Source organism: Macrosteles quadrilineatus, unplaced genomic scaffold (genome assembly GCF_028750875.1).
Source record: "Macrosteles quadrilineatus isolate MER2022 unplaced genomic scaffold, UCM_ALF_1.0 Scaffold_8__2_contigs__length_117827958, whole genome shotgun sequence".
In the NCBI taxonomy this organism is placed as follows: Eukaryota; Metazoa; Arthropoda; class Insecta; order Hemiptera; family Cicadellidae; genus Macrosteles; species Macrosteles quadrilineatus.
The window spans coordinates 30,524,986-30,550,179 of NW_026542601.1; the positions used below are offsets into that span (position 1 = coordinate 30,524,986).

At 36.1% G+C, this 25,194-nt stretch overlaps 2 protein-coding genes across 2 annotated transcripts in view; both read right to left on the reverse strand.

Annotated features, from left to right (window-relative positions):
* The window catches only part of LOC128999922 (multiple inositol polyphosphate phosphatase 1-like), a 35,931-nt gene that overhangs the window by 4,148 nt on the left and 6,589 nt on the right, over positions 1-25,194 (reverse strand). Inside the window, exons 2-10 of the mRNA XM_054426706.1 lie at positions 22,080-22,114; positions 12,259-12,426; positions 9,938-10,066; positions 9,412-9,590; positions 5,710-5,838; positions 5,232-5,373; positions 2,575-2,675; positions 2,053-2,162; positions 1,106-1,315 (exon numbers count right to left, since the gene is read on the reverse strand). Of these exons, the coding sequence (XP_054282681.1) occupies positions 1,106-1,315; positions 2,053-2,162; positions 2,575-2,675; positions 5,232-5,373; positions 5,710-5,838; positions 9,412-9,590; positions 9,938-10,066; positions 12,259-12,421 (1,163 nt within the window). The 5' untranslated portion in view covers positions 12,422-12,426; positions 22,080-22,114. The remainder of the gene's footprint in view (positions 1-1,105; positions 1,316-2,052; positions 2,163-2,574; positions 2,676-5,231; positions 5,374-5,709; positions 5,839-9,411; positions 9,591-9,937; positions 10,067-12,258; positions 12,427-22,079; positions 22,115-25,194) is intronic.
* On the reverse strand, positions 13,133-15,429 carry LOC129000292 (uncharacterized protein K02A2.6-like). Its single transcript, XM_054427253.1, has 2 exons — positions 15,024-15,429; positions 13,133-14,763 (listed from the first exon to the last, which is right to left on the reverse strand). Exons 1-2 carry the CDS (start codon positions 15,427-15,429, stop codon positions 13,133-13,135), a joined length of 2,037 nt encoding a protein of 678 aa, XP_054283228.1.

Sequence of the window (25,194 nt, forward strand, 5' to 3'; positions counted from 1 at the left end):
TCTCACTAAAAATAACGAATAACGTAAACAAAACGCTCTCTGTCTGCAAGACCCGGTTTGGCTCTGGTAGTAAACACGAATACCTACGGACTTCGGACTGGCCGGCAGACGCGAGTTGAAGGGCTGGGAGCAATGAAACAGACGATAAACTAAGGACGTTACTATCTAAAGTGAAACTAAGGAATAAAAAAAAAAAACTTTAATAGAGTACAAGAGTTGCATTTTTAAGTCATTGCATAAAATTATTTACAAACACAAACATTTAATTTATTCCAAAAGTGCCGTTATACAATGTATTTTAGTGGAGAGTGAAAAAAAAGATTTCTCACTTTTTGCAGAAATCCCCCGAAGCTAAATTTTGAACGTCAAAACCCGGTAATATCCGGGGATATGGCAACCCTATACATACGTCCGTGAAAACTTAAGTAATTTTTGTCCGATTTTCATGACATTTGGTTTAAAGGTGTAAGGTAGGATAAACTTGAATGAATTCGTGAACCAGCATGAACGGACCATGGGAACAAGGTTTTACAGGGGTTTTATGGGGTAAATAATGGTTTTTCTCATTTTTGACCCTCAAAACACAAAATTTCCCAATTTCTCTCTAAACCTTGCCACAGACATCCCTGTAGCCTAGACCACTGCAGAGAATTCAGGGCTTTTAAATAGACCATTACGAAGATATAAGCTTTTTAATAAAATATGACACTGACACAAATATGCTACGTCAGTCTATTTTAATGGGAACAGCCGTAGTATATTTTTGACGGCAGTCTATGAGTAGAAACCGGGTGTCGCATATGCGTGTCACTGGTCAATATGAATGAAAAATTTAGTACTATTGCGGTAGCGAACGTGTTAAATGCAACAGAATCATCAAACCACGTTGACAAACACACAAAGATTTTCAGCAACAACAAAAATCCCTTGAGTGTTAAAAAGTGTATGGATAGATTATTCAACATTAAAATCTGTCAGACTTAGACTGCATTTCCATACCTAATTATTATTAAACAATGTTATAAATTCAGTATCAAATCAGATAAGTATGCAATGTAAACAATGATACGATTTCTAACAATCTGTTCTAAATCCTTTCACTTACTTGTACAGCACTGCAAGAACATTTCCCGTAAACGGGATGATATTAGAGGTGCGGAATTTCCGATACATCTGGTCAGGGAAGTTGTCGGCAGTCAGTGGTAGCGAGTCGTCAGTCAGGCCTAACCTGGCCGATACCATGTCCACCATCGTAGCGTGGCTAAAGTAGAAAATGGCTGCCGGGTGGTCACCTCTGGGCTCCTCCTCTACAGCACTACAACATACAAGTTAACAAAATAAGGTTGTAATTAGAAAAGTTATATTGCTAATTTCCCCTGGTGTATAACAGACAGTTAAAAGTTGTAATATTAGATAGAGGGATACTTTATACTACAAACACCTCATCAAATCATTATCTTATCACCAAAAATGAACTTTAAACAAAGGACAAACACCTATTTATACTAAAATTTTAGGAATTTTGCCTGTAAATGGCACAATATCTTTTTTAAAGCTGACTATATTTGTTATAGTAAACAAATATTTTTTTATCAAATCTCCTTGAAAATTAAGTACACCATTTCCCAAAGGGTCTATAAGAAGATAATTTAGATAAACAAATGTTCTTGTAACTCTTATTTATTGTACAGAGTAACTGGTAGGATAACCGATCGGTTAAAGGTGCTTGTTTTTTATTTAAAAGGTAGCCAATTCAATCGTAAATAGCTTCTAAGAGACTTTAAGAGGTTCAAACTTAACATGAGTTATTTTAAGCGGCAGTCTAGACTAAGAAAACAGCTGATTTTAGATCATAAGGAATTTACACAATGCACAACACTGGACTTTCATCCAGTCATTATAGACTCACTTCAAAATGCCCGAAATGTGTGTCACTGTCTAAAAAGTAATTAGTAACTCAGAGTTAACTAATACATGGATACACAGATAAATCAAAGTCGGAGTTATACTCACAATTGAAAGAATGGTTAAGAGTTAATTTCTCATCCTAACCTGAATCTTGTGTACAAATCCTTAACCAATGGACAAGCCAGCCGCATGTTCATGGGTTTCCCTGGGCCAGATTTGTAAAAGTATTTCACATCTTCTCCATACTCCAACACCTATTTAACATTTTTTTTATATACAACATATTTATATTTTTTAAATATATAACTTTGGCTTCTGTCACAAGTCTTCGAAAAGTACTTATAACTGTTTCTTGTAACTTTAGCTGTGATTGTTCGCTCTTAATAATTGGCTCTAGTATTTTTTTTCAGTATAATTATTTAAACTTTGAAAATTTGTTTAATATGACCAACTCATAACAACCTTCATTATTTGAAAGACAAAATGATAGTTTCCTAACCAAAATTTTTGTAATTAGTATATTGTCAATTTTTACTTACTTATTGGCTTTTTTGTAAATTTAGAGTTTAGAAAATAGTTTCAGTTATCGTAAGCCATATTTTAATTTTTTTAACAAAATCTCCATATTGGATTTTAATCTTAACCCTATAGATTTAATTTAAAGACCTGCAATTCCTCCTTAGTGAATGCTGCACACCAGGGAGATGTACCTGTGACGTTCCACGCCTTCTGATAACGGCAGCCATCGTAAATATCCTTAACATTATCTGGAACACAGTTTGTAGTTTATTTAAACTGTTCCAGCAATACAAACTTTTAGAGTTAGTAAAATAACATTATTTGTTAGGGCTGTAGTTACATCTTAAAAGCAACATCAATACCGTAAATACCGGGTGATTCAAAATGAATAGCCTTGTTTTAACGTTTTATAACTTTTAGACTATTAAACTTACTGCTAAAAACACACATCAAATGAAAAAGCAACTCAAACGAGTTTATGTCTTCCAAAGACACATTATTTAACAAAATTGATCCAGTAGAGCTGTAGATTTAATTGTCCAAAGTTAAAAAGTAATCTCCAACTTTTTTCACCACTAAAACTTTGAGGTTGCTTGACGTTTTTGGAAATAACTTTTAAATGGTGAGGAAATCGACCAAAGTGGAAGGAAAGATTTCGAAAGAGATTAAAATTTCCTACAATTTGCTATTATGCATTTCTTGAAAATACTCATTAAAGGCAGCCGAAAATTGCCTCAAAATAAAAATATGTGAAAATTTCTGTTTTCAATGTAGACAATAGACATAAAAATAGGGATTTTCAATTTTTTATTTCATTCTGGCAATTTTTGGCTGCCTTTACTGAATATTTTCATGAAATGCATAATAGTAAATTGTAGGAAATTTTATTCTCTTTCGGAATATTTCCTAAAGACAGTTTAAACATCTTGACAATGTATTTTTATCTTAAATGAGTTACTACACCTACCTTGTTTGACACCTAGAAGCACCACTTTTAGATAACCAATTAAGATTTAATATGTTCAGTAAATGTTTTTGTGAACTGATTTTAAAATGCAAGCAAAATCTATAAAATATGATATCTATATAAACAAAATTAGAGTTTTGTCTGTACATTGCTCAGAATTATATATTTTTAGGTTATTTTTACGTTTTATACATTAAAGAAGCAGAAACGAGTCTTATCTCTATTTCTGTCTGTCTGTCTGTCTTTCTGTCTTTCTGTAACACTCAAGATGGCATTTTACGCAATCTTCTCCGTAAAAACGAGATAGTACCTATCAAGATCCAAGTCATTTTAATGTATTCACTGGATTGGCGAGAGTGTCTTTAGTGATTAAAATATGGCCTCACTACTTTGTTAATAAAATTACGGACGTTCAAAAATGCAGTTTTGTGCGATTTTTGTCAAATTTTTGTTCAATTTTTATCACATAATCGTCTATGAAATAACGAACAGCTGTTCGGATCAAGATGATATTTTTCTAGCTGTCACTGATATGTTTACAAATGTTGTTTACAAATACCGCAACCATTTCGAATCACGTTTTGAAAACAAATCCCAACCAAGTGAGATTAAAAACGTTTTTCTTACATAAATGGATTTAATTAATCGCAAGTGCAATATCATAGTGTAAACGTAAACGAAATTAAATGACTAGGCATCATCCAGGTCAGGAACCAGAAATTCTTTGTGTATAAAATTGTTCTTGAGTTTTGATAACCAGAAAAAAGACCTTTGAATCAGTGTTGTATATGGCTGGGACATTTAATGATCGTCGCCAATAGCTTACAAACAAGGTTTCCACTCATTGACGGCGCTTCAATGGCGATTGTGGAAAGTGTAAAGTAAAAAATTACAACTGCAGTGGGTGATTGTAACAGAGGTTTACGGATGATGCTAAACTCGCTTTTCCAATGTGTCACTTTCTGTTTCTACTCACCGTGTAATGCAATCGCTGGACCATGCAGCCAATAGGCCTTTAGCCCATCTCTTGGGTACGTACGCCTACCTATTTATTCATCTAACAACCTTTTCGACGACGATCCTTGATACCAGTACTTTTCCATAGAATACATGGCCTACCTACTTAAGAAATAAAATTACCAATGTCCAAAAACCCAACATTGTCTGATTTTTGTCACATTCAACTGACTACTATAAGATCCCCGTACGTAGAACGGGCACACAGCTAGTCTATTACTAAGATGGGGACGCCACCTAAATGCATATTTCAACCCAAATATGAATGAATCATGAGTGTAGAATCTTGTGAAATGATCTGTGTAGCTTTGTTTACTGACTTATATCAGCTGATTCATTAGCCAGAATCAGTTATTTAAAGCCCAATGATTAGGAACAGCTGGGTTCAGTTTGGAACCATAAAAATCTACTGACTTTTCTCAGGATCGAACCGGCGACCTTTTGATTGTCAGGCGAGCACTTATACCACTCAGCTTCCCAGCCAATCCATAAATGTTTCTAATAACTTTAATTAAGGTGTAGTAGTCTTCATTCAAGCCACCTACTGTAACTATTTTAAAGATCATTCTTTATCACTGTAGCACAATATTTTACTTTCTACTAATACATAAATAACTATTAATACATATAAATTAACTAACACCTGACAATATTGCCTAATCGCAGACATGTCAATGTCAAAATATTGCAGACATTTTAGCAACTGTGACGGAACCTGTGCGCAATAATTTAGTGGAAAACATTTAGACTCACTTCCAACAGCAAAGTTCTGCAAAATCAAATTTACCAATCATGTTTCTTACTGTCACAGTCAACCTACCTTTTGTGAGGTTGTAGTCAAAGCCGAGACGCTGGCTGACGCTGTAGATAACGTTGTTCATCCACTCGCTCTTGTCAAACTTGGCCTTTTCCTCTTTCGCACTTGAGCTCTGGGCGTCCCAAGTTGGGCAGTTGTTATAAGGCTGAAAGTTTTTACTTTTTGTTACTATTTGATTATTTTCCATGAGAGCTGATTGAGGCTGTTACAAACATATTCCTTTCCATTTAAGTCATCATTATGTCTTAAACCTCATTAAAAATGGGGTTGTTGCTAACGTAGTAATAAGAATCTCGGACTTATGTGTGAAAAGGACAGGTTTCAAAACCAGACAAATTTCTATTAGCTGTCAACTCTTTTCAGTAATTTTATTCTCGCATATACTGCTGTAGGTAGAAATGTTATTATGTTACTCTTGTGTCCATAGATCAGCTGTTGGAACTCAAAGGTATAAACTTGTTTAACGTTTCGGTAAACTTACATATATGAGACGATCATCCTCAATGGGTGCGGGGAGGGTGGGAACCTGGTCTTCGAAACTCATCCCAAACACTCCTCGGTAAAAGTACTCTGCACTCTCCTTGGTACGAGATGTGTTGGTGTGTCGAAACTGTAAAAGAACATCTTTTCAGTCCAAACCAAATTACACTAAAGTGTTGTGGGAGATAAAATTTTGTTTAGCTTATCCATGAAGATGACGAATTTGTAGCTTAAAAAATAAATAAAATGGCCTTGAAAACTGGTACGCTGATGATTCTGAATGTTTCGGTGAAACACTTAAAGTTAGAGAATGGTTTAACACTTTACGTGTTGAAGGGCCAAAATGGGGGTATTACCCAGAACCCAAGAAAAGTGTCTTGATAATAAAACCTGAATATAAAGAAAAAGCAGAAGAAATTTTCAGAGACCTACAAGTGGAAATTGTAACATCGTACAGGTTTTTAGGGGGTTTGGTAGCTCAGAAGAAAAGAAGGAATTCGTGAAAGAAAAAGTAAAAAAATGGGTTGATTGTATAAAGAAATTTGGCATAGCTGCACATAAAAGTCCTCAAGCAGCGTATATTGCCTTTACAAAGTCATTACAAAATGAATGGGCATTTCTCCAAAGAGTAACAGAGGGATTTAGTGAAGAATACAAAGATTTAAAAACTGCCATACATCGCCATTTCACTCCCAACCTTTTCGAACAAGAGATTTCTGAACTTGAACATGACTTGTTCTCTCTCCCTACTTGTTTTGGAGGCTTAAATATTCAGGACCCGACAAAGAACGATGGTATTTCATTTAAAACATCAAATCAGTGCACAGAAAAATTAATATTAGCCATCAAAAATGGACAACCATTAAAGATTAATGATCATGTATCAACTCTACAAGATGTAAAAAAGAAGAGAAAACTAGAAAAAGACACTTTGGCTAAAGCAAATAATGAACGAATTATGCAATTACTTCCTGAAACTCAAAAGAAGCCAATAATTAGAATTGTAGCAGGGAATACTAGCCAATGGTTAACTGTGACACCATGTGCATCTAATCATATGGATTTGTCCCCGGATCAATTCAGAGATGCTTTGTCAATTCGCTATGGCCGCACACTAAGAAATTTACCAGTACGATGTGATGGTTGTGATCAACCTATGAATCTTACACATGCTTTAAATTGTAAAAAAGGAGGATTAATCAAACATGGGCATGATCAACATCGAGACCACTGTGCTGCAATAGCAAATATGGCCTGGAAAGGGGTTGAAGTCGAGCCTATTATAAGAGAAGCTGACCCCGCAAACAATGTGCCTACTTTAAAAGCTGATTTTAAAGTTAATGGTATTTGGGAGGCTGAGCAGGGCCGGATTCAGCATTTTTGCGCCCCTAGGCCCAAATAATTTTCCGCCCTTTAGTCTGGTCACAGTTACTTTCCTTCAAACCTTTATTAAAAACTATATCATGCCCATATGCCTAAGTTAATTGCTTGAATACCACTCCTCGCTGGAATCATTGCAAGTTTTTAAACAAATTTAGCAATTTTATGCTTTTAATAAATGCTCACGTTTGTGGCCGCGTGGGACTGAAACAAAACAACTCAACCCACCGAGCATTCCTGCAAAAAGAAAACATGGCCATTGATTCCAATTCCAGGCCCAAAAACATGAACTCCATACAGTACGTGATACCATAGATTAAACATAATCCTTTAGAAGATTTGTCATAATTTTAGATTAGCTGAAACCAATTCTTGTTATTTAAGTTTATTTATGTTTTATCTATGTTTGAACCTAGTTTATCCAAAATAAAACGATCTAATCCTCAAAAATAGGTCGTCTCCTGTTTATATTACAAGAAATTAAAACCCACATCATAGAACTAACCCTAAAATAATAGAAACAACATTACGTCAAAACTAAAGTCCAGTGTCACCAACATGAACTATACATGAAAAAAGTTTTAAATAACAATGTCATATGAAGACGACTTGAGTTATATTTAATCTATGGTCATACTGCATCTAGGTTATATTTCCAAAGCAAAACAGAGCAATATTCCGGCCAACCATACCGATTCTTTAGGTCTGAGGAGAAAATTACAGCATTAATGGTGCTTTGGAGGGTATTGATTTTTTCTAAAATCTAATGCAAACTTAAATTAATATTTTTTTGTTTATTTTAAAGGTAAACTCGTCGTTGTTTAAGTATTCAACACAACTTATTATACATTTTAACTTGATCCTGCAGATTGTTGTAAACTAATTAAAAGATTAGTTAACAACTTTTGTTTTGTGATGTGAGGGTGGTAATGTCTAGCACCATTGACGACTGTACACATAGTCAATGCTAGCACGCATGCGCCCCTAATCACTCTCTGATCAGTAGTGCCGAGCCAGCCAGCATAGTGGCAGTGCAGTGGCAATACGATGCGTATTCCTTGAGCGCTCGTCAACGTCAACATCCCTACAGCCTACTCCCGTATAACCAATGTTCGTTACCAATTTCGTAACAAAATTGATGCGTAATTCTGAAAAATAGTTTAAATTTTCTTAACAATTATTTCTTCTTATGAACTTCAGAATCACAATGCTTCGGAGTTTTTTTTTATCAGCTATGACTATTTATTTTGATTTTTAGATAGCCTAGGTATAAAAAAATTTACTCTCGGCCGTGCGCCCTCTGAGACCTTGCGCCCATAGGCCCGGGCCTACCGGGCCTATTGGGAAATCCGGCCCTGAGGCTGAGAGAGTAGCGTTTTTTGATAATCGCATTGTTAATGCTGACGCTCCCTCTTACGCCAACCAAGAATGGGGAACAATATCTCAAAACCATGCCGTTCAGAAACACAATAAATATGACAAAGCAGCCGAAGACATCAGAGGAAGCTTCACACCATTAATGTGTTCCACAAAAGGAGTCCCCCACAAAGAATATGAAGCGTTTCAGAGGAGAACAAGCGAAGCCCTGGCTGTAAAATGGAGAAAACCATACTCCCAAATTATCGGATGGTTGAGGATCCAAAGCCAGCTTTCCATCATTCGAGCAGTTTCGCTTAGGCTACGGGGAACTAGACGTAAAATTAGAAGCATTCAATTTGAAGATATGGTGCCGCAATTCCCTCATTGCTCTATTGAGCTTTCATTTTATTTTTTTATACATCCCAAGTAGCTAGTATTTTAAAATTAAAATCTTTTCTATGTAATTTTATGAATGAATAAAATTGTTGTTTGCTCTAAATGGCCTTTATTTATCGAGCAATTCTTTGTTTACAACTGTTTCCCACAAAAACTCTTGTCGTATTACTATCGCCTAATACGAAATGCACAATAAATACAAGGGCCGTCCGAAAAGAAACAAATGATTTGATTTTTTGGCGCTGCTTGAGGCAGTGCTTTCAGAGTCGTCTTAGTATCAGAGCGTTCCTACACTCAGTACGCTAGATAGGTAAACTAGGTCTTTAGAAGTAGTAAAGGATAGTAAATAGTTCAGGTGAATCAGACCAAAAATGTGAGGGATTGTGTAGTTAAGATTATTAGACGTTTGCGTCCACTGATACTGAAAAAATAAGTAAGGCTTCATGTCTTGACAAATGGATATCGTCAAGAAAAGCCAGCTGATTCTTCAGGATCAGCCTATAATGATTATGACAGGCCTATAATAATTGGTAATAATTATGTCCAGTTTTCTAATAATAACACTCACCACGAACTTGTCTGCCGAGTAAGGGATGTTGAGCAGTTCTGGGAAGTAGCTTCTGATCCTTTTTCCCAGCAGGTAAAGATCCTGCCTGCCTTGTTTGGTCAACATATCTCCCTGATCTGGGGACATGTTGAATGACCATTCCTTCAGGTTCTCTATATCCTTCATGCACAGGCTGCCTTCTGGAATGATAAAGTACACGTTTAACCTCTTCAACCCTTAAGGTTAATGTGCTAATCATCAAGTGTATAACACCTTCACCTTCTACCTTGAGTATAGTTCATTTGTATAGTTTTTACAAACATAACTCAAAATGCTTTCATTAACATATGGTTGACAGGGTGGATGGTTCTTTTAAGTTGCGACTCAAATCAGGCATTTTGTTACTGTTTGCTGGAATGAATGAGAGAGTGGTTGTTACCTCTCTTTCTAGACTCTCTGGAAACACTACTCCTCGACAACTTATGTCTCTTCATTAATTGTAATGGCTTATCTTAACTAAATGAATCCATTTAAACTCAATGCTTACTGTTATTATTGTAGTTTGAGATTATGTGATTCTTTATGTCGTTAAGTTGTGAAAACTCTGGAATGTCGTCTGCGCTCGGCCACCGGGTCCCGTGTCTTGCTATGAGCCATAACTGGATTGGCTGGCAGTCTGAAACAACATAATCAGTGAACAAAACCAAACTGGGTTGACTTTTTTGGATGTTTTCCTGGCCCGTTTTTGACCCTGTCAGCGCCCTAGGCACAACTAACAGTAGCGCCCCTTTGCAATATATATACAGGGTGTCCACCGACCGGGAAATCCGGGAATTATTCTTGAGTTTATTGAACCGGAAATTATGCGTGAATTTTGTATATCCCCCTGGAATTTTCAATTTACCACCATCACGAATGACAACGGTGACGTATCCGTGACGGCGGGAGACGACAATATGTCTTCACACAGCCGCTAGGGGTTATCAGAATTTTTAGTGATCACAGAAGACGATGATGATATCTACAGAGCCGTGAGGGATGATCAGAATATTGCCGCGATCACGGAAGACGATAATTATCGCCTCACGATTGCAGGATATGTTTAACATTTTGCCGCAATCGTGGGAAACAATTATGATGTCTTCTCGACCGCGGGATACGATTACGATGTCTACAGGACCGCGGGAGACGATTAAGATGTCTACAGTACATCAAGTAATCGCAGTGGGTTATGTTTGCGGGAGATACAATAATAATTTCTACACGGCCGCGAGGGATAATCAGAATGATGCCGGGATCTCGCAAGACAATGATAATGTCCACATGACCACAGGAAAAGATCAGCATTTTGCCTCATTCGCGCAAGACGATGATCTATACATGGTTGCAGAAGTGGGAGACGGATTACAGTTTTGCCGCAATCACGGGAGGCGATTACTATGCTCAAACAACCACGGGGGACGATATAATGATGTCTTCACAGCCGCGAGGGGTGATCAGAATTTTATCGTGATAGGGCAAGACGATGATAATGTATATTCGATCAAGGGAAAAGATCAGAATTTTGCCTCATTTGCGGAAGACGATGATGATCTCCTCACGACCGTGGGATATGTTCATATATTGCTGCGATCCTGGAAGGTATGTCTAACAGACCGTGGAAAATTGTCACACTTTTGCCTCATTCTCAATTGCGGGAGTTGGTTACGATGTTTACACGGCCGCGAGGTATTATCAGAAGTTTACTGCGAATCCCAAATCAGTTTTAAACCACACTCCTTAAAACAATCTACACATGGTCTTGTACCTGATACATTCGAGAGGTAATTTTTTTTAATCTCCATCTTCATTTAGGTAAAAAATACATGTCTTTTTTGTGTCTACATCAGCTAGAAATAAAAGAAACTAAGGGGCTTAAGGTGATTTCTGTAATAGGCAGGATAAAACACTGATTGTTATGAAGGCCCTAAAGATGCATAACAAAATTATCTACAAATTTTAGAACCAAAATAATATAACATTTTTTGCAGCTTGCAGCGTGCATTGAAGACAGAGATAAAATGGTAATAAACAAGAAGCTGTCAAACTGATAAGAAATTTTTAAACTTTGTCAGTCATTGTTTGCTGTTTGTAAACAAACTGACATGCTGCTTGATATCAGCAATTTGATTTCAACATTATTGATAACAAATCAGGTTATAGGATGCAAAAACAAAATATTCTTAAGTGAAACAAAAAACAGTACAGAGTAATGTAACTCTAATTTATCTCTCTTAATTCTTATACTATGTTTACAAACCGAACCATAAGTTTATGTAATTTAAATTTTTATTAAGGTATGGGACTGTTTGTAAATCAATGTTTTGTTTTTTTAGTGGACTATGGATTGAACATAACCCCTTACAGAACAAAAGATTAATTTTAATGTACTTGTCATGTCTAAATGTAGATTTTGATTTTGATTTCTTGTTCTTTAACCAATTTGCAAATTATTTTGTCCAAATAAAACAATACATTGCCCAACGTATGGAATCATACCTGAAGAGTAAAGTTTACATTGCAATTGACTCCAAAGAGAAAAGATTTACAGGAGAACCTCAGTAACAAGACTCTTATGGAAATTGTTAAAAAAGACTTGTTATCAAGATCAAGGTTGATTTGTTATCATAATATAAAGGTTTGCAATAACATGGGACTAGAGGTAAAATCAATTCTATGAGTATGAACATGACCCTTGTTATCGAGGTTCCCATTCAAACTTAATCAGAGTTAAAACGTCTTAAAATGGCTTCAGATTTTACAAGAAGTCTCCTGGCGTAATCAAATTCAATGCTATCACGCTACAACTGTAATAGAATATAGACATACCTGGTACTGCCTGGATACCCTTTTTGTTATAGGCGTGTTCATAAGCTGTCTTTGTGCCAAAATTAAGATAAGGGTTTGGATTATCAGCGTAACAAGTCTCCTGCTTTTGAGATCGAGCAACGGCCAAGCAGCATATCGCTAAAACTGGGAGTGTACTTCTCATCCTGCCTGCAATGAAAAACACAAGGTTAATATTATTTTGAAAAATATCTTCAAATGTAAAAAAAAAATAGATTCTAAAATTTATTTGCATTTTTCATTCTGATCAATTAATCTAAATTATCTAATTAATTAAACATACTTTTTTGTGTACTTTTAACTTGCTGGGACTTTTTCTTTAGGTGAGTTAGTTGTGTTATCCTTACTTCTCCTAACAAAGTTTCCAAAATTTTAATACGACAACACTGTTGCAGAAGAATTCGATAGTTTAAATTTTGTTTTGGTAATTATGTACTAGTATATTATAAGAAACCAAAAAACATTGATAATCTATATAAATAAAATTAGAGTTTTGTCTGTACATTGCTCAGAATCATACATTTTTAGGTTATTTTTACGTTTTATACATTAAAGAAGCCGAAACAAGTCTCATCTAAATTTCTGTCTGTCTGTCTGTCTGTCTGTCTGTCTGTCTGTCTGACACACTCAAGATGGCATTTTACGCAATCTTCTCCAGGAAAACGAGAGTACCTATAATGATAAAGCTTCATAAATTATATTTATTTATTGGTACTGAACACTGGTTTTTAATAGAACTCACCATAAAAACTCCAAAACTAACATAAACACAACAAACAATAATAATAATAAATATTACATCATCTGATTTAAGACAGAATAAATGTCACATGTCACATGTCCTTTTTTTTCAATTTCAATCTTTTTTCTTTTCCATTTTAAATTGTCTCAGTTGGCACCGGTTTCTTCTGAAAACTGCTCCGCTGTCCATTTGTACAAAATAGGAATTCGGGCTTTTGTGTTTCTTGACAACTTTTCCTTTTGCCCATTCTCGAGTTCCCTTTTGGACATAAACTTCTTCGCCCTCCTTTAATTCTGGAAGTAGATGAGCCGATCTGTCATAATATGTTTTTTGTTTTTCTTGGGCTTGCTTCAAATTTAGAACTGTTTCATTGGTAGGGAAGAGTGGTTTCATGGAATCTTTAGTAGCAGGAAGAACAGTCTTTAGTAGTCTTCCCATTAGCATTTGAGCAGGTGCTCTGAGATTAGCTTTAGGAGTATTATTGTAATCGATTATGGCCAGGTTTGGATCTCCCTTGGTCTTTAGCGTTTTAGACAGCATTGACTTTAAAGTTTGTATAGCCCTCTCCACCATCCCGTTAGATTTTGGGTAGTACGGAGACGAAGTTATATGCTCAATTTTATACCTTTCTGTGAACGTGGAAAACTTGTGGCTATCGAACGGAGGGCCATTATCGGAGTGTAATTTCTTAGGCAGGCCATGAGATCTAAATATCTGTGTCAATCCTGCAGTTACTGAATCAGCTGTTGTTGTACTCATCTTCTTTACTTCCACAAATTTGGAATGATAGTCAATCACTAGCATGTGATTGGTTTTGTTAATTTTGAAGAAATCAACTCCAATTTCTTCCCATGGGATTTCTGGCACTGGATATGGTTTAAGAGGTTCTTTTGGGTTTGATCTTTGGTATTCCTGGCATGTTGTACATTGGTCTACTGTGTTTTTTATGTCTCTCATCATTCCTGGCCAGTACCAAGCCATCTGTGCTCTGTTTTGGCACGAATTAATTCCTTGGTGTGAAGCGTGTAGTTGCCTCAGCATGTCGGGTCGCAGCTCACTCGGAATAACAAGTCGGTCTTCCATATATATCAGATCATCGTATAAATGTAATTGATACCTTTTTTCCCAAAAAGGGTGAGCTTTGTCATCACAATTTTGTTTGTGTTCAGGCCATCCATGTTCTATGTAAAAACGTACTTGCTTTAGTGCGGCATCCCTTTCTGTAGCATATTTATGTCTATTTACTACATCGTCATTAGCAAAAACTGCCAGGGAGTAAACTACCTCAGCTCCGTTGTCCAGATAACTTGTGTTTAAATGTTCATCTATTGGAGCTCTCGACAGGGAGTCTGCAATGAACATTTTTTTTCCCGGTACGTGAACTAATTTAAAATTGTATCTCATCAGTTCCATCATCATTCTCTGAAGCCGTGGTGATAGACTTGCTATAGGTTTGTTTAAAAGACCAAGTAGAGGTTTGTGATCTGTCTCTATTGTGAAGTCTGTTCCATATAGGTAATAGTGGAACTTTTTACAACCATTTACTACTGCCAGAAGCTCTTTTTCAATCTGGCTGTACCTTTGCTGAGTTGCTGTTAAAGCTGAAGAGCTGTAGCCGATAGGATGGTCATTTTGAAAAACAACGGCCCCGAGGCCAAATTTGCTAGCATCTACAGACAAAGTAGACTTCTTTCTTCCATCAAAATAGGCCAAAACAGGAACCTTTGTTATCTCCTCCTTTAATGCTTCAAAACATTTTTGTTCTATACTTGTCCATATAAAAGACTTGTTTTTGCTCATCAGTAATCGTAGTGGTCCTGTTTTATCAGATAGATTATCAATGAACCTTCCTACATATGTAATAGTGGTCCTGTTTTATCAGATAGATTATCAATGAACCTTCCTACATATGTAATCATTCCCAAAAATCTTTGGAGGTCATTTTTATCCCTAGGGCTCGGGTAGTCCTGAATAGCCTTCAGTTTGCATTCGGTTATTGAAATACCTTGTGGAGTAAGTTTGTGACCTAGATATTGGACACTTTCACGGCCAATCTGGCTTTTTTCTTTAGACAGCTTAAGTCCAAAATATCTTGCCTTTTCTAAGAAAGCAGCCAGTCTTTCATCATGTTCTTCTTTTGAGTTACCAAACACTAGGACGTCATCTATGTATGCACTCACTCCCTCCAATCCACAGGTTACATGGTCCATTGCTTTTTGGAAAATCTCTGGGGAACTATTCAATCCGAAAGGTAGTCTACAATAACTAAATCGGCCAAAAGGAGTAGCAATGGTGCATAACCGAGAACTATTCTCTGATAACGGTATCTGTAGAAATGCTGAAGAAGCATCCAGTACACTGAAGTATCTTGCACCATCCAACTGTGAGAAAATTTCTTGGAGCGTCGCCATTTTGTAGTGTTTCCTTTTTATATATTTATTAAGAGTTCTTGGATCAATACAAATTCTAACTTTACCATTTGGCTTCTTTGCTATTACAATCGGATGTACCCAATCAGTAGGTTCGCTTACCTCTCTTAAAATACCGTCTTTGACCATTTTATTTATCTCTTCCCTAACTGTATCATTTAAAGCTTTAGGGATAGCTCTGGCAGGAATAACTTTAGGAACTGCGGTATCTTCAAGTTTTATATCATAAACGAATGGTAATTTTCCTAGCTCATCACCAAATACATCATAAAACCTATCGTACACACTTTCACTTGGTTTAGTTATTTCATTTACTCTAGAAATGAGATTCAGTTCTTGGCATGTTTTAAGCCCTAATATGGGACAGGCATCTTCATTCACAATGTAGAATTCTGCTAAAAAATTTCTTTTAGAACCCCCCAGTGTACAATTTAGAAGGCAAGTACCTACAACTTTGATGTCATGCCCACTATAAGACTTGAGGCGTTTACCTGGAGTCGTCATGTTAGCGTCAGGAGCTATTTGTTGATAAAGCTTGTAAGGAATAACATTGACGTCGGCGCCAGTATCGAGCTTAAAAGATATGTCAACCCCATTTACGGTAATATTCTGACACCAACTATGTTTTGAGTCTACAGTGTTGACAACAATAGTTTCAATACTTAAGTCCTGACTCTCGCCACTAATTCCCACTTCATTAGGTTCAATGTCCTCATTAGATTCAATGTTATGAATGTTTTGGGCCTTACAGGCGTTTGCAAAGTGATTAAATTTCTTGCATTTTATACATTTCTTTCCCCAAGCAGGACAATTTCTGTAATTGTGAGTTTTTAAACATTTAGAGCAGACTTTAACTTGTCTTTTATTTGTAATGTTACTCGAATTTGGTAAAGTAATGTTATGAATTTTAGATCCTACATTAGTTGTTTCGTCAAGTTGTGAATCAAGTTTCATTAGTTGCACTTGTTTTTTACTCTCCTCCCTAGCCGTGCAGTAGTGAATTGCTTTATCAAGTTTCAAATCACTCGTCATCAACAACCTTTCTTTACACGCTTCATCTTTAGTCCCTATTATCAATAGATCTCTTACAAGGCTTTCTTCCTGATCCCCGAACTGACATTTTTTTGCCTGATTTTTTAGACTAGTTACAAATGACTGAACTGATTCGTCGGACTTTTGCCTGAGGTTAAAGAAAGTATACCTATTAATAACAGTGTTTACTTTAGGCTCAAAGTATTCGTCAAAACATTTAATTACAGTGTCTAAATTGTCTTTTTCCCCATCATCCAATTCAAAGGTGTTGAAAATGTCTAGGCAACCATCCCCCATTAAACATAGCAGTAAAGCAACTTTGATTTTCCCCGACTTTTTAGATTTTTCAGTTGCTTCCAGGTACAACAGAAATTTTTGCTTGAACTTAGTCCATTCATTTAATGTGTTGCTATTTAAATCAATAGCTGACGGAGGTTTTAAAAGGTCCATTATTCTATTTAAGTTTGTATATTACCTTTACCGCTGCCACCAATGATAAAGCTTCATAAATTATATTTATTTATTGGTACTGAACACTGGTTTTTAATAGAACTCACCATAAAAACTCCAAAACTAACATAAACACAACAAACAATAATAATAATAAATATTACATCATCTGATTTAAGACAGAATAAATGTCACATGTCACACCTATCAAGACCCAAGTCATTTTAATGTATTCACTGGATTGGCGAGAGTGTCTTTAGCCATTAAAATTTGGTCTCACTACTTTGTAATTAAAATTACGGCCGTTCAAAAATGCAGTTTTGTGCGATTTTTGTCAAGTTTTCTTCCAATTTGTATCACATAATCATCTATGAAACAACGAACAGCTGTTCGGATCAAGATTATTTTTTCTAGCTGTCACTGAAATGTTTACAAATGTTGTTTACAAACACCACAACCATTTCTGATCACGTTTTGAAGGCAAATCCCATCCAAGTGAGATTAAAAACGTTTTTATTACATAAAGGATTTAATTAATCGCAAGTGGAATAATATAGTGTAACCGTAAATTAAATAACCAGGCATCATCCAGGTCAGGAACCAGAAATATGTGTATAAAATTGTTTTGGAGTTTTGATAACCAGAAAGAAGACATTGAATAAAGATTGAATCAGTGTTGTATACGGCTGGGAAACTTAAATTTACTAATGACCGTCGCCAATAGCTTAGAAACAATGTTCCACTCATTGACGGCTCTTCAATGGCGGTTGTGTAAAGTGTAAAGCAAAAAATTACAACTGCAGTGGGTGATTGTAACAGAGGTTTACGGATGATGCTGAACTCGATTTTCCAGTGTGTCACTTTCTGTTCCTACCATTGACTATATAAAGTCAATAGTTCCTACTCACCGTGTGATGCAATCTGGACCATACAGCCAATAGGCCCATAGCCCTTCTCTTGGGTACGTGTGGTACGTATGCTTACCCAATTATTTATAACAACCCTTTCGACAACGATCCTTGATACCGGTACTTTTCGATAGAATACACGGCCTACCTAGGTACTTAAGAAATAAAATTATAAACGTCCAAAAACCCAACGTTGTGTGATTTTTGTCACATTTCCTTATAATGTTAATATATATACCAGCAACCATTGTTTAGAGAATACGTAATCTATTAAATAACAGAAAGTTATGTTGTATAAGGTTTTTTTCAAACTGACACCGATAAGTTTACATTAAGAGTTGTGTACAAATAAAGCAATTAATGGGAAATAACTTTGATTGCCGATAACTTTTTACGAGAAAATCCAAAACCAAGAGATCAATAACCTTGATTAACGCATATAATTGGTCGGCTGTACTACAGTTCTTAACGTTGGTTTTTGGTACGGAACTGGTTCTTTTCCTTTTAACCTTTAGTAGCAGCAAGAATCATTTTTACGTACCAACACATCACAGTAATTTACAAATTAGTTATCGTTGGTGTTGCACCTTATTTATTACAGGCGTATGCCTATTCAATTTAATTGATGTCTTAACTATATAATTTTTGCTTTTTCTGTCTGGATTCCAAAATGTTATGCTAAGAAAACTATAACGCATTTTAGTAAAACATTTATTCAGCAAACCATCATGAATTGTTCAAACACTTTGAACGTTGTTTATGTATCAATAGTTCGTGGCCTATTTTGGTAATTTTTATTACAAATTACCAATCTAAATCGTCTATAGTAGGCCTACTGTACTTCATTTCATATAGCAAACCGATTCAGATAGCATTTCGACAGAATTTCGAGTCATCTCCGGTCCAAGCAAATATGAATTGTTATGATCAAATTTTATGGCATTAACAAAGATTTCAAGTACTAATTTTATATGTACCTTTTTATGCTTAAAGCGTAGCAGATTCCCTAATTAAGTTCGGTATTTTTGTGTGTATGTATGATGGTAACGCATTAATGTCCTTGTTTCTCAATGTTTCACGGAAAGGACAAGAGCGCCTTGATAATGAAAATGTCAACCCGAATAAAGTGTTAAATTAAGAGGTTGAGGTAGTACCTTAAATACTTTTAACCATTATGTTATAGTCCTTTAAGTTCTGAACAAAATTGTACAAATCCCATTTCCGTATATTTACTCTCACCGCTTACACATGATAAAGGTTGTTGACAAACTTATGGGAGAAAGTATGTGTCAGAATGCTGATACCGTTTATTTAGTTTAATCATTGGATATAACATATGGACCAACAAGATCCGGGTGACATTTAATTGCGAAGTATTAGTTTTGGCTTGAAACTGTCAGATACTGTATTTGCGAAGGAATAGTTTTGTCAGCATATCTGAAAGTATGCAAACCAACTGCTGAGCTTTATATAAGAAGGTTTTAACTGACTATGATAAGATCCCCGTGCGTAGAACGGGCACACAGCTAGTTCTGAAAATAAGATAAAATGACTTATCATAGAAAGAAACCAAATCTAGACAGTTATTTTATCCTTTTTTCATTTGTATGTTTAAGGTTTTATGTAACAAAGAGTACCTATCAAATTTGTTAAATTTTACCTAGATTAGAGTTTGTTATACAGGGTGGGGCAGGGAAATATCCCTACTTTTAAGATGGCTCTGTGAGTAGTATGGGTGTACTGGAGGAATGGGGTTAGGCTCAAATGACGCTGTTGCTTTGGGATTTTCTAAGAATATCACTTTCAGTTGTAGACATGGCTTACTTGAGTGAGCAATGTGCTTTTGCACTCGAGATGCATTAAAAAAAAAAAAAATCAGTCTATTGTTGCTATACAGCTAGCTTGTGCTGCAAACTTGTTATCGGATGGCCTGCCGCAAAGCTGTTACATTTTGGTGTGGGCGAAGGACTTCCGTGTACGTGGTGGTGTATTGCAAAGGATATTTGGTGCTCAAAGAACCATCTGAACTCCTGAAAACGTTTACCTTGGCAGAAGATCAATAATTTTGCAGTCTTCTCAACGTTCTGCTTGTAAACATGCATCCGCGCTGGCGTTGCCTAATCTTACTGTGCCTCGTATTCTCCATGAGGACCTACACCTCCATCTATACAAGCTTGTAGTTGATCATGAACTCACACAACGGGACTGGCAACAACGAATGCAGGCATGTGAAATCTTAATTGCGGGATTGTCTCATGTTGCTCGGGTTTTGTTTAGTGACGAGGCACACTTCCATATTCCTGGAGCGGGTAAATAAGCAGAATGTGCTCTATTGGAGTGATGCTAAGCCTAGGGTAGTTCAAGGGAAGACCCTAGATGCCTTGAAGGATGCAATTCACCTCGAATTTTGCCTCTTTCCACAACACATACTTCACAAAGTTATAATGAACTCCAGAACCAGAATACGGCAGTGTATTTACGATTAGGGACACCACATGCAGGATATGCTGTTTAAAACCAAGTAAAGTTATATTAAAATAAACTCCCAGATGTAACCTTTTAATCCCAATATAAAGTTTGGTTCTAATATTCTTGGTTGTCTTTTAATGCACCTTCAAAATTAGGGATACTTCCCTGCCCCACCCTGTATAAAAACTAATCTAATTGAAATACCAAAGCAAAAACCTTTGATTTGAAAGAAAAGCCCAAGTGGGTTCTACCCGGTTTAATTTAAGTGCTTTCAATTGTCATGAAAGGGTTGGCTTCTTTAGTAATCAAATACAATAAAAGCTGTACCCTACATATCACATCTGCTTAATAATTCAAAATAAGCAAAGTTATTGTATTGAATATTAAAATTAGAGTTAAAGTACCGATTTCCAATTACCGAAAAAATATGTAGGTCTACTATTGTAAAAAACACAATGTATTTTTTAGCGCGAGTAGGTTCAATAGACAGACAACTCCAAAGGTCAAGTAAAGAATTAAGTGGCTTGTGGGTGTTGTGTCGTCTACTGAAAGCCAGCCGACAAGAGAGAGATAGAGAATGAGAAAGATCAGCTGATCATGGGAGTCAGAGGTCATTTCATTTCCCTCACTTTTCATATCTGTTTCTAAACCAACCCTACTACAATCTTAACCTCCAACTGGAGGCCCTCTGTTTCTAAAGTCACAGATTAAATATTTCCATTGCACATACAGTAACTTTATTGCTTTGATAGAGAAAACTAATCGTAATCTTTCACTATTGACATTCCATCCCAATCCATGTCAAAGTTGTTGTCAGTTTTTGAAACAAAATTGTTGAAGTTGAATTATTGAGACAACAAAATAGTGCGATGATGTAAGTTACTGATTGCTATCGGAGACCTTTTTTAACCAGGTTAAATTGATAGGATGATTCCTATCATGAATTTGACAGGATGTATCATAAAAACACACAAGTTGACTTTTTTTGTAAGCTATCATCTTTAATGGCACTTCATAGCTATCTCAGTGACAAAGACTAAAGGAGAAAGTAGAATTTTAGTCTGTCACACGCTGTAAGTCGAGTGACTCACTCAACGATTTCCATTTTGAGCATGTTTTGGCAACAGTTGGTCCATGTCTACTTCAGTACCCAGAATCAAAATCATAACCAAAACAACCCATCAGTGTAGCAATAATCGAAAAGAGTTATAAATAATTTTGTGAAATTAGATATTTGTAGGCCTACAGCTTGTCAGCAAAGTGACATTTTTTTTAACAAGAGGATGAGTGTTTTGAGTTTAAAAAGACATTTGAATAAATGCACATTATATTTTGTGTACATTTTTCATTATATTTTGTCTACATTTGTAGTATGTGAGAACCAAAAAAATATTCCACACACAGCTAAAGTACTTACAACATTGACAAATCAACCAATGCTACCTACTAAGTAGCTGCATTTACAACCAGATTTCTATTTTTTTTAATTTTGACCAAATGTTTCCAAAAAATTTACTTTAAATTTATAATTTGCAAGTAAACTTTTTTTAGATTAAAACACCTAAAATATGTAATGTAGTCTGCGGTACCAAACAGCAGATGGGATTGTCTTCTTTAGTTGTAAAGACGATGGTAGAAGTATATTTTATGTAGATATAAATAATTAAGGAAGCTACTGCTACTCTCTGAGCCACATTCAAGTTTTTATTTCTCTTTAATTACAAACAAACCCCACCTTAAGATAAAATGCTAGAATTAAAGTTGAAAACTTACTGTCAGCCAAGTCACGACTTGAATGGATCAAAAATCTAAAATCACATTGCCTATAATGAATGAGGGTTCAATATAATAGCTTAGTTAACAAAGTCGACTTATCATTATTTCTACAAGACGTTGAACTTAGCCAGGTTCATTCAGAGGTAGTCACAATAAAAGCTAATTGATGTTTATGTTTACATAGTGGGATGAAAACCCCATTATGGACTAACTTAGTGTTACAAAAGAATCTATATAGGTACAGTATAATTTAATATTTTTTTTTGTTTGGTAAATAAAATACAAACCAAACATTTACTTTTATACTTATATTAATTCACAATGGTATTCATTTTATGTCTTGTTAAGATTTTCAATCGTAAAAACAATTTATTTGTCCTTAAAATGGAATCATTTTATAAAATTTATTTCTTACTCTTACTTGTGATAATATTTCTTATAAAATATTTCCAATGTATTACAAAATACCCATAGCAAATAAAGAAAAAGGTTTATCGCATTAGCACTTCAGTGTCACATTTAAATCAAACCAAATGACACACACCAAAAGAGGATTTAAATTCTCCAGTTGCATGGGAAGTCTGCATGCATGAAAAGTAAATGAAATGAGTTTGGTAAAGTAATCTTTATTCATGAAGTGCAGTGTAAGTTGAATAGTGTTAACAATGAACTGAACTAGAGTATGAAAAGAACAAATCAAGACTTAAAAACAAGCAAAATATGCGTTTGTGCATGCAATAGATAATTTACAATTACCTTCACCTATTGAACTAAATAATGTATTATTATCAGTTGCATGCACTCCACGTTTTTCGTTTTAAATCTTAAAAGTATTTCTACTCATATTTATAAATTATTTTCTACTTTTTAGTGCGTTTAAAAACGTTTTGTTTTAAAAAAGTTTTTTATTTATAAATTATTTTCTACTTTTTGAGCGGAGCGAGCGAAGCGAGCGAAGCTCTTATACGTCGACTTTTATGCATTTCGTAATACGCAAACTCCTCCTAAACGGCTGAATCAATCGTTTTCAAATTTTGCATGGTGATAAAGACCATATCGGTGAGTGCCAACATCTATATGGCGTTAAAAAAGTCTCTCAGGAATCCGTAGAAAAATGAAACTGAAAATCACATTTTCTTAACATTAGTCTTATGGGTTGCTAGGTAACCATGTTGGCTGAATTTAATAACAAGTAAAAAGTAAACAAAAGATTTGAAGTTTTAGCATGTGTTCATAATAAGCCAACTACCCACAGTATACTAGGAAATTACAAATACAGTACAAAAGGAAAAACATCACTTGTTAATATTGAGCAAAGATTATACTTAAGATTACTCGATACATTGTAGTCAAGGGTAGCAGTGCGAAGTCTAGGATCTGTTTATGACGAATACATTAAGGTATCTGCAATCCTAAAATGCTATGGGAAGGGAAGGAAACAGGTCCGTGACGTAGGAAGTAGTGAAGGAAGTAGTAAAGGCAATCATAAAATGCTATGGGAATAGAGGGAAACAGGTCCGTGACGTAGGAAGTGATATGAAGGAAGTAGTAAATGCGAGCAGTCCGGAGTGTGGGGACTGTTTATGACGATAAGATTAGGGTATCTGCAATCCTAAAATGCTATGGGAAGGGAGGAAAACAGGTCCGCGACGTAGGAAGTGGTGAAGGAAGTAGTCAAGGCGAGTAGTCCGGAGTGCGGGAACTGTTTATGACGATTAGATTAAGGTATCTGCAATCTTTAAGTGCAATGGGAAGGGAGGGAAACAGGTCCGCGACGTAGGAAGTGGTGAAGGAAGTAGTCAAGGCGAGCTGTCCGGAGTGTTGGAACTATTATGACGATTAGATAAGGGTATGGGCAATCAAAAATGCTATGGGAAAGGGAGGGAAACAGGCCCGTGACGTAGGAAGTGGTGAAGGAAGTAGTCAAAGCGAGCTGTCCGGAGTGTGGGAACTGTTTATGACGATAAGATAAGGGTATGGGCAATCCTAAAATGCTATGGGAAGGGAGGGAAAGAGGTCCGCGACGTAAGAAGTGGTGAAGGAAGTAGTCAAGGCGAGCTGTCAGGAGTGAGGGAACTGTTTATGGCGATTAGATAAGGGTATGGGCAATCCTAAAATGCTATGGGAAGGGAGGGAAACAGGTCCGTGACGTAAGAAGTGGTGAAGGAAGTAGTCAAGGCGAGCTGTCTGGAGCGTGGGAACTGTTTATGATGATTAGATTAAGGTATTTGCAATCCTAAAATGCTATGGAAAGGGAGGAAAATAGGTCCGCGACGTAGGAAGTGGTGAAGGAAGTAGTCTAGGCGAGTTGTCCGGAGTGTTGGAAATGTTTATGACAATTAGATTAAGGTATCAGCAAACCTAAAATGCTACGGGAAGGGAGGAATACAGGTCCGCGACGTAGGAAGTGATGAAGGAAGTAGTCAAGGTGAGCTGTCCGGAGTGTAGGAACTGTTTATGACGATTAGATTAAGGTATTTGCAATTCTAAAATGCTATGGAAAGGGAGGAAAATAGGTCCGCGACGTAGGAAGTGGTGAAGGAAGTAGTCTAGGCGAGTTGTCCGGAGTGTTGGAAATGTTTACGACAATTAGATTATGGTATCAGCAAACCTAAAATGCTACGGGAAGGGAGGAAAACAGGTCCGCAACGTAGGAAGTGATGAAGGAAGTAGTCAAGGTGAGCTGTCCGGAGTGTGGGAACTGTTTATGACGATTAGATAAAGGTATTTGCAATCCTAAAATGCTATGGGAAGGGAGGGAAACAGGTCCGCGACGTAGGAAGTGGTGAAGGAAGTAGTCAAGGCGAGTAGTCCGGAGTGTGGGAACTGTTTATGACGATTAGATTAAGGTATCTGCAATCTTTTCACTGCTATGGAATGGAGGGAAACAGGTCCATGACGTAGGAAATTGTGTAGGATGTAGATGTGTGGATTTATGTATCTCCAATACTACGGTGTTTTCAGAGTGAACTAATGATTTTCCCCGAGCAAAGCTCGGTCCCCAGGTACTATAATCAAATGACGACACTAGCTTGAGGTTCGTGACGTATGAAGAGGTTAAGGAAGTAGTAAAGGTGAACAGTCTGGAGTGTGGAAACTGTTTATGACGATT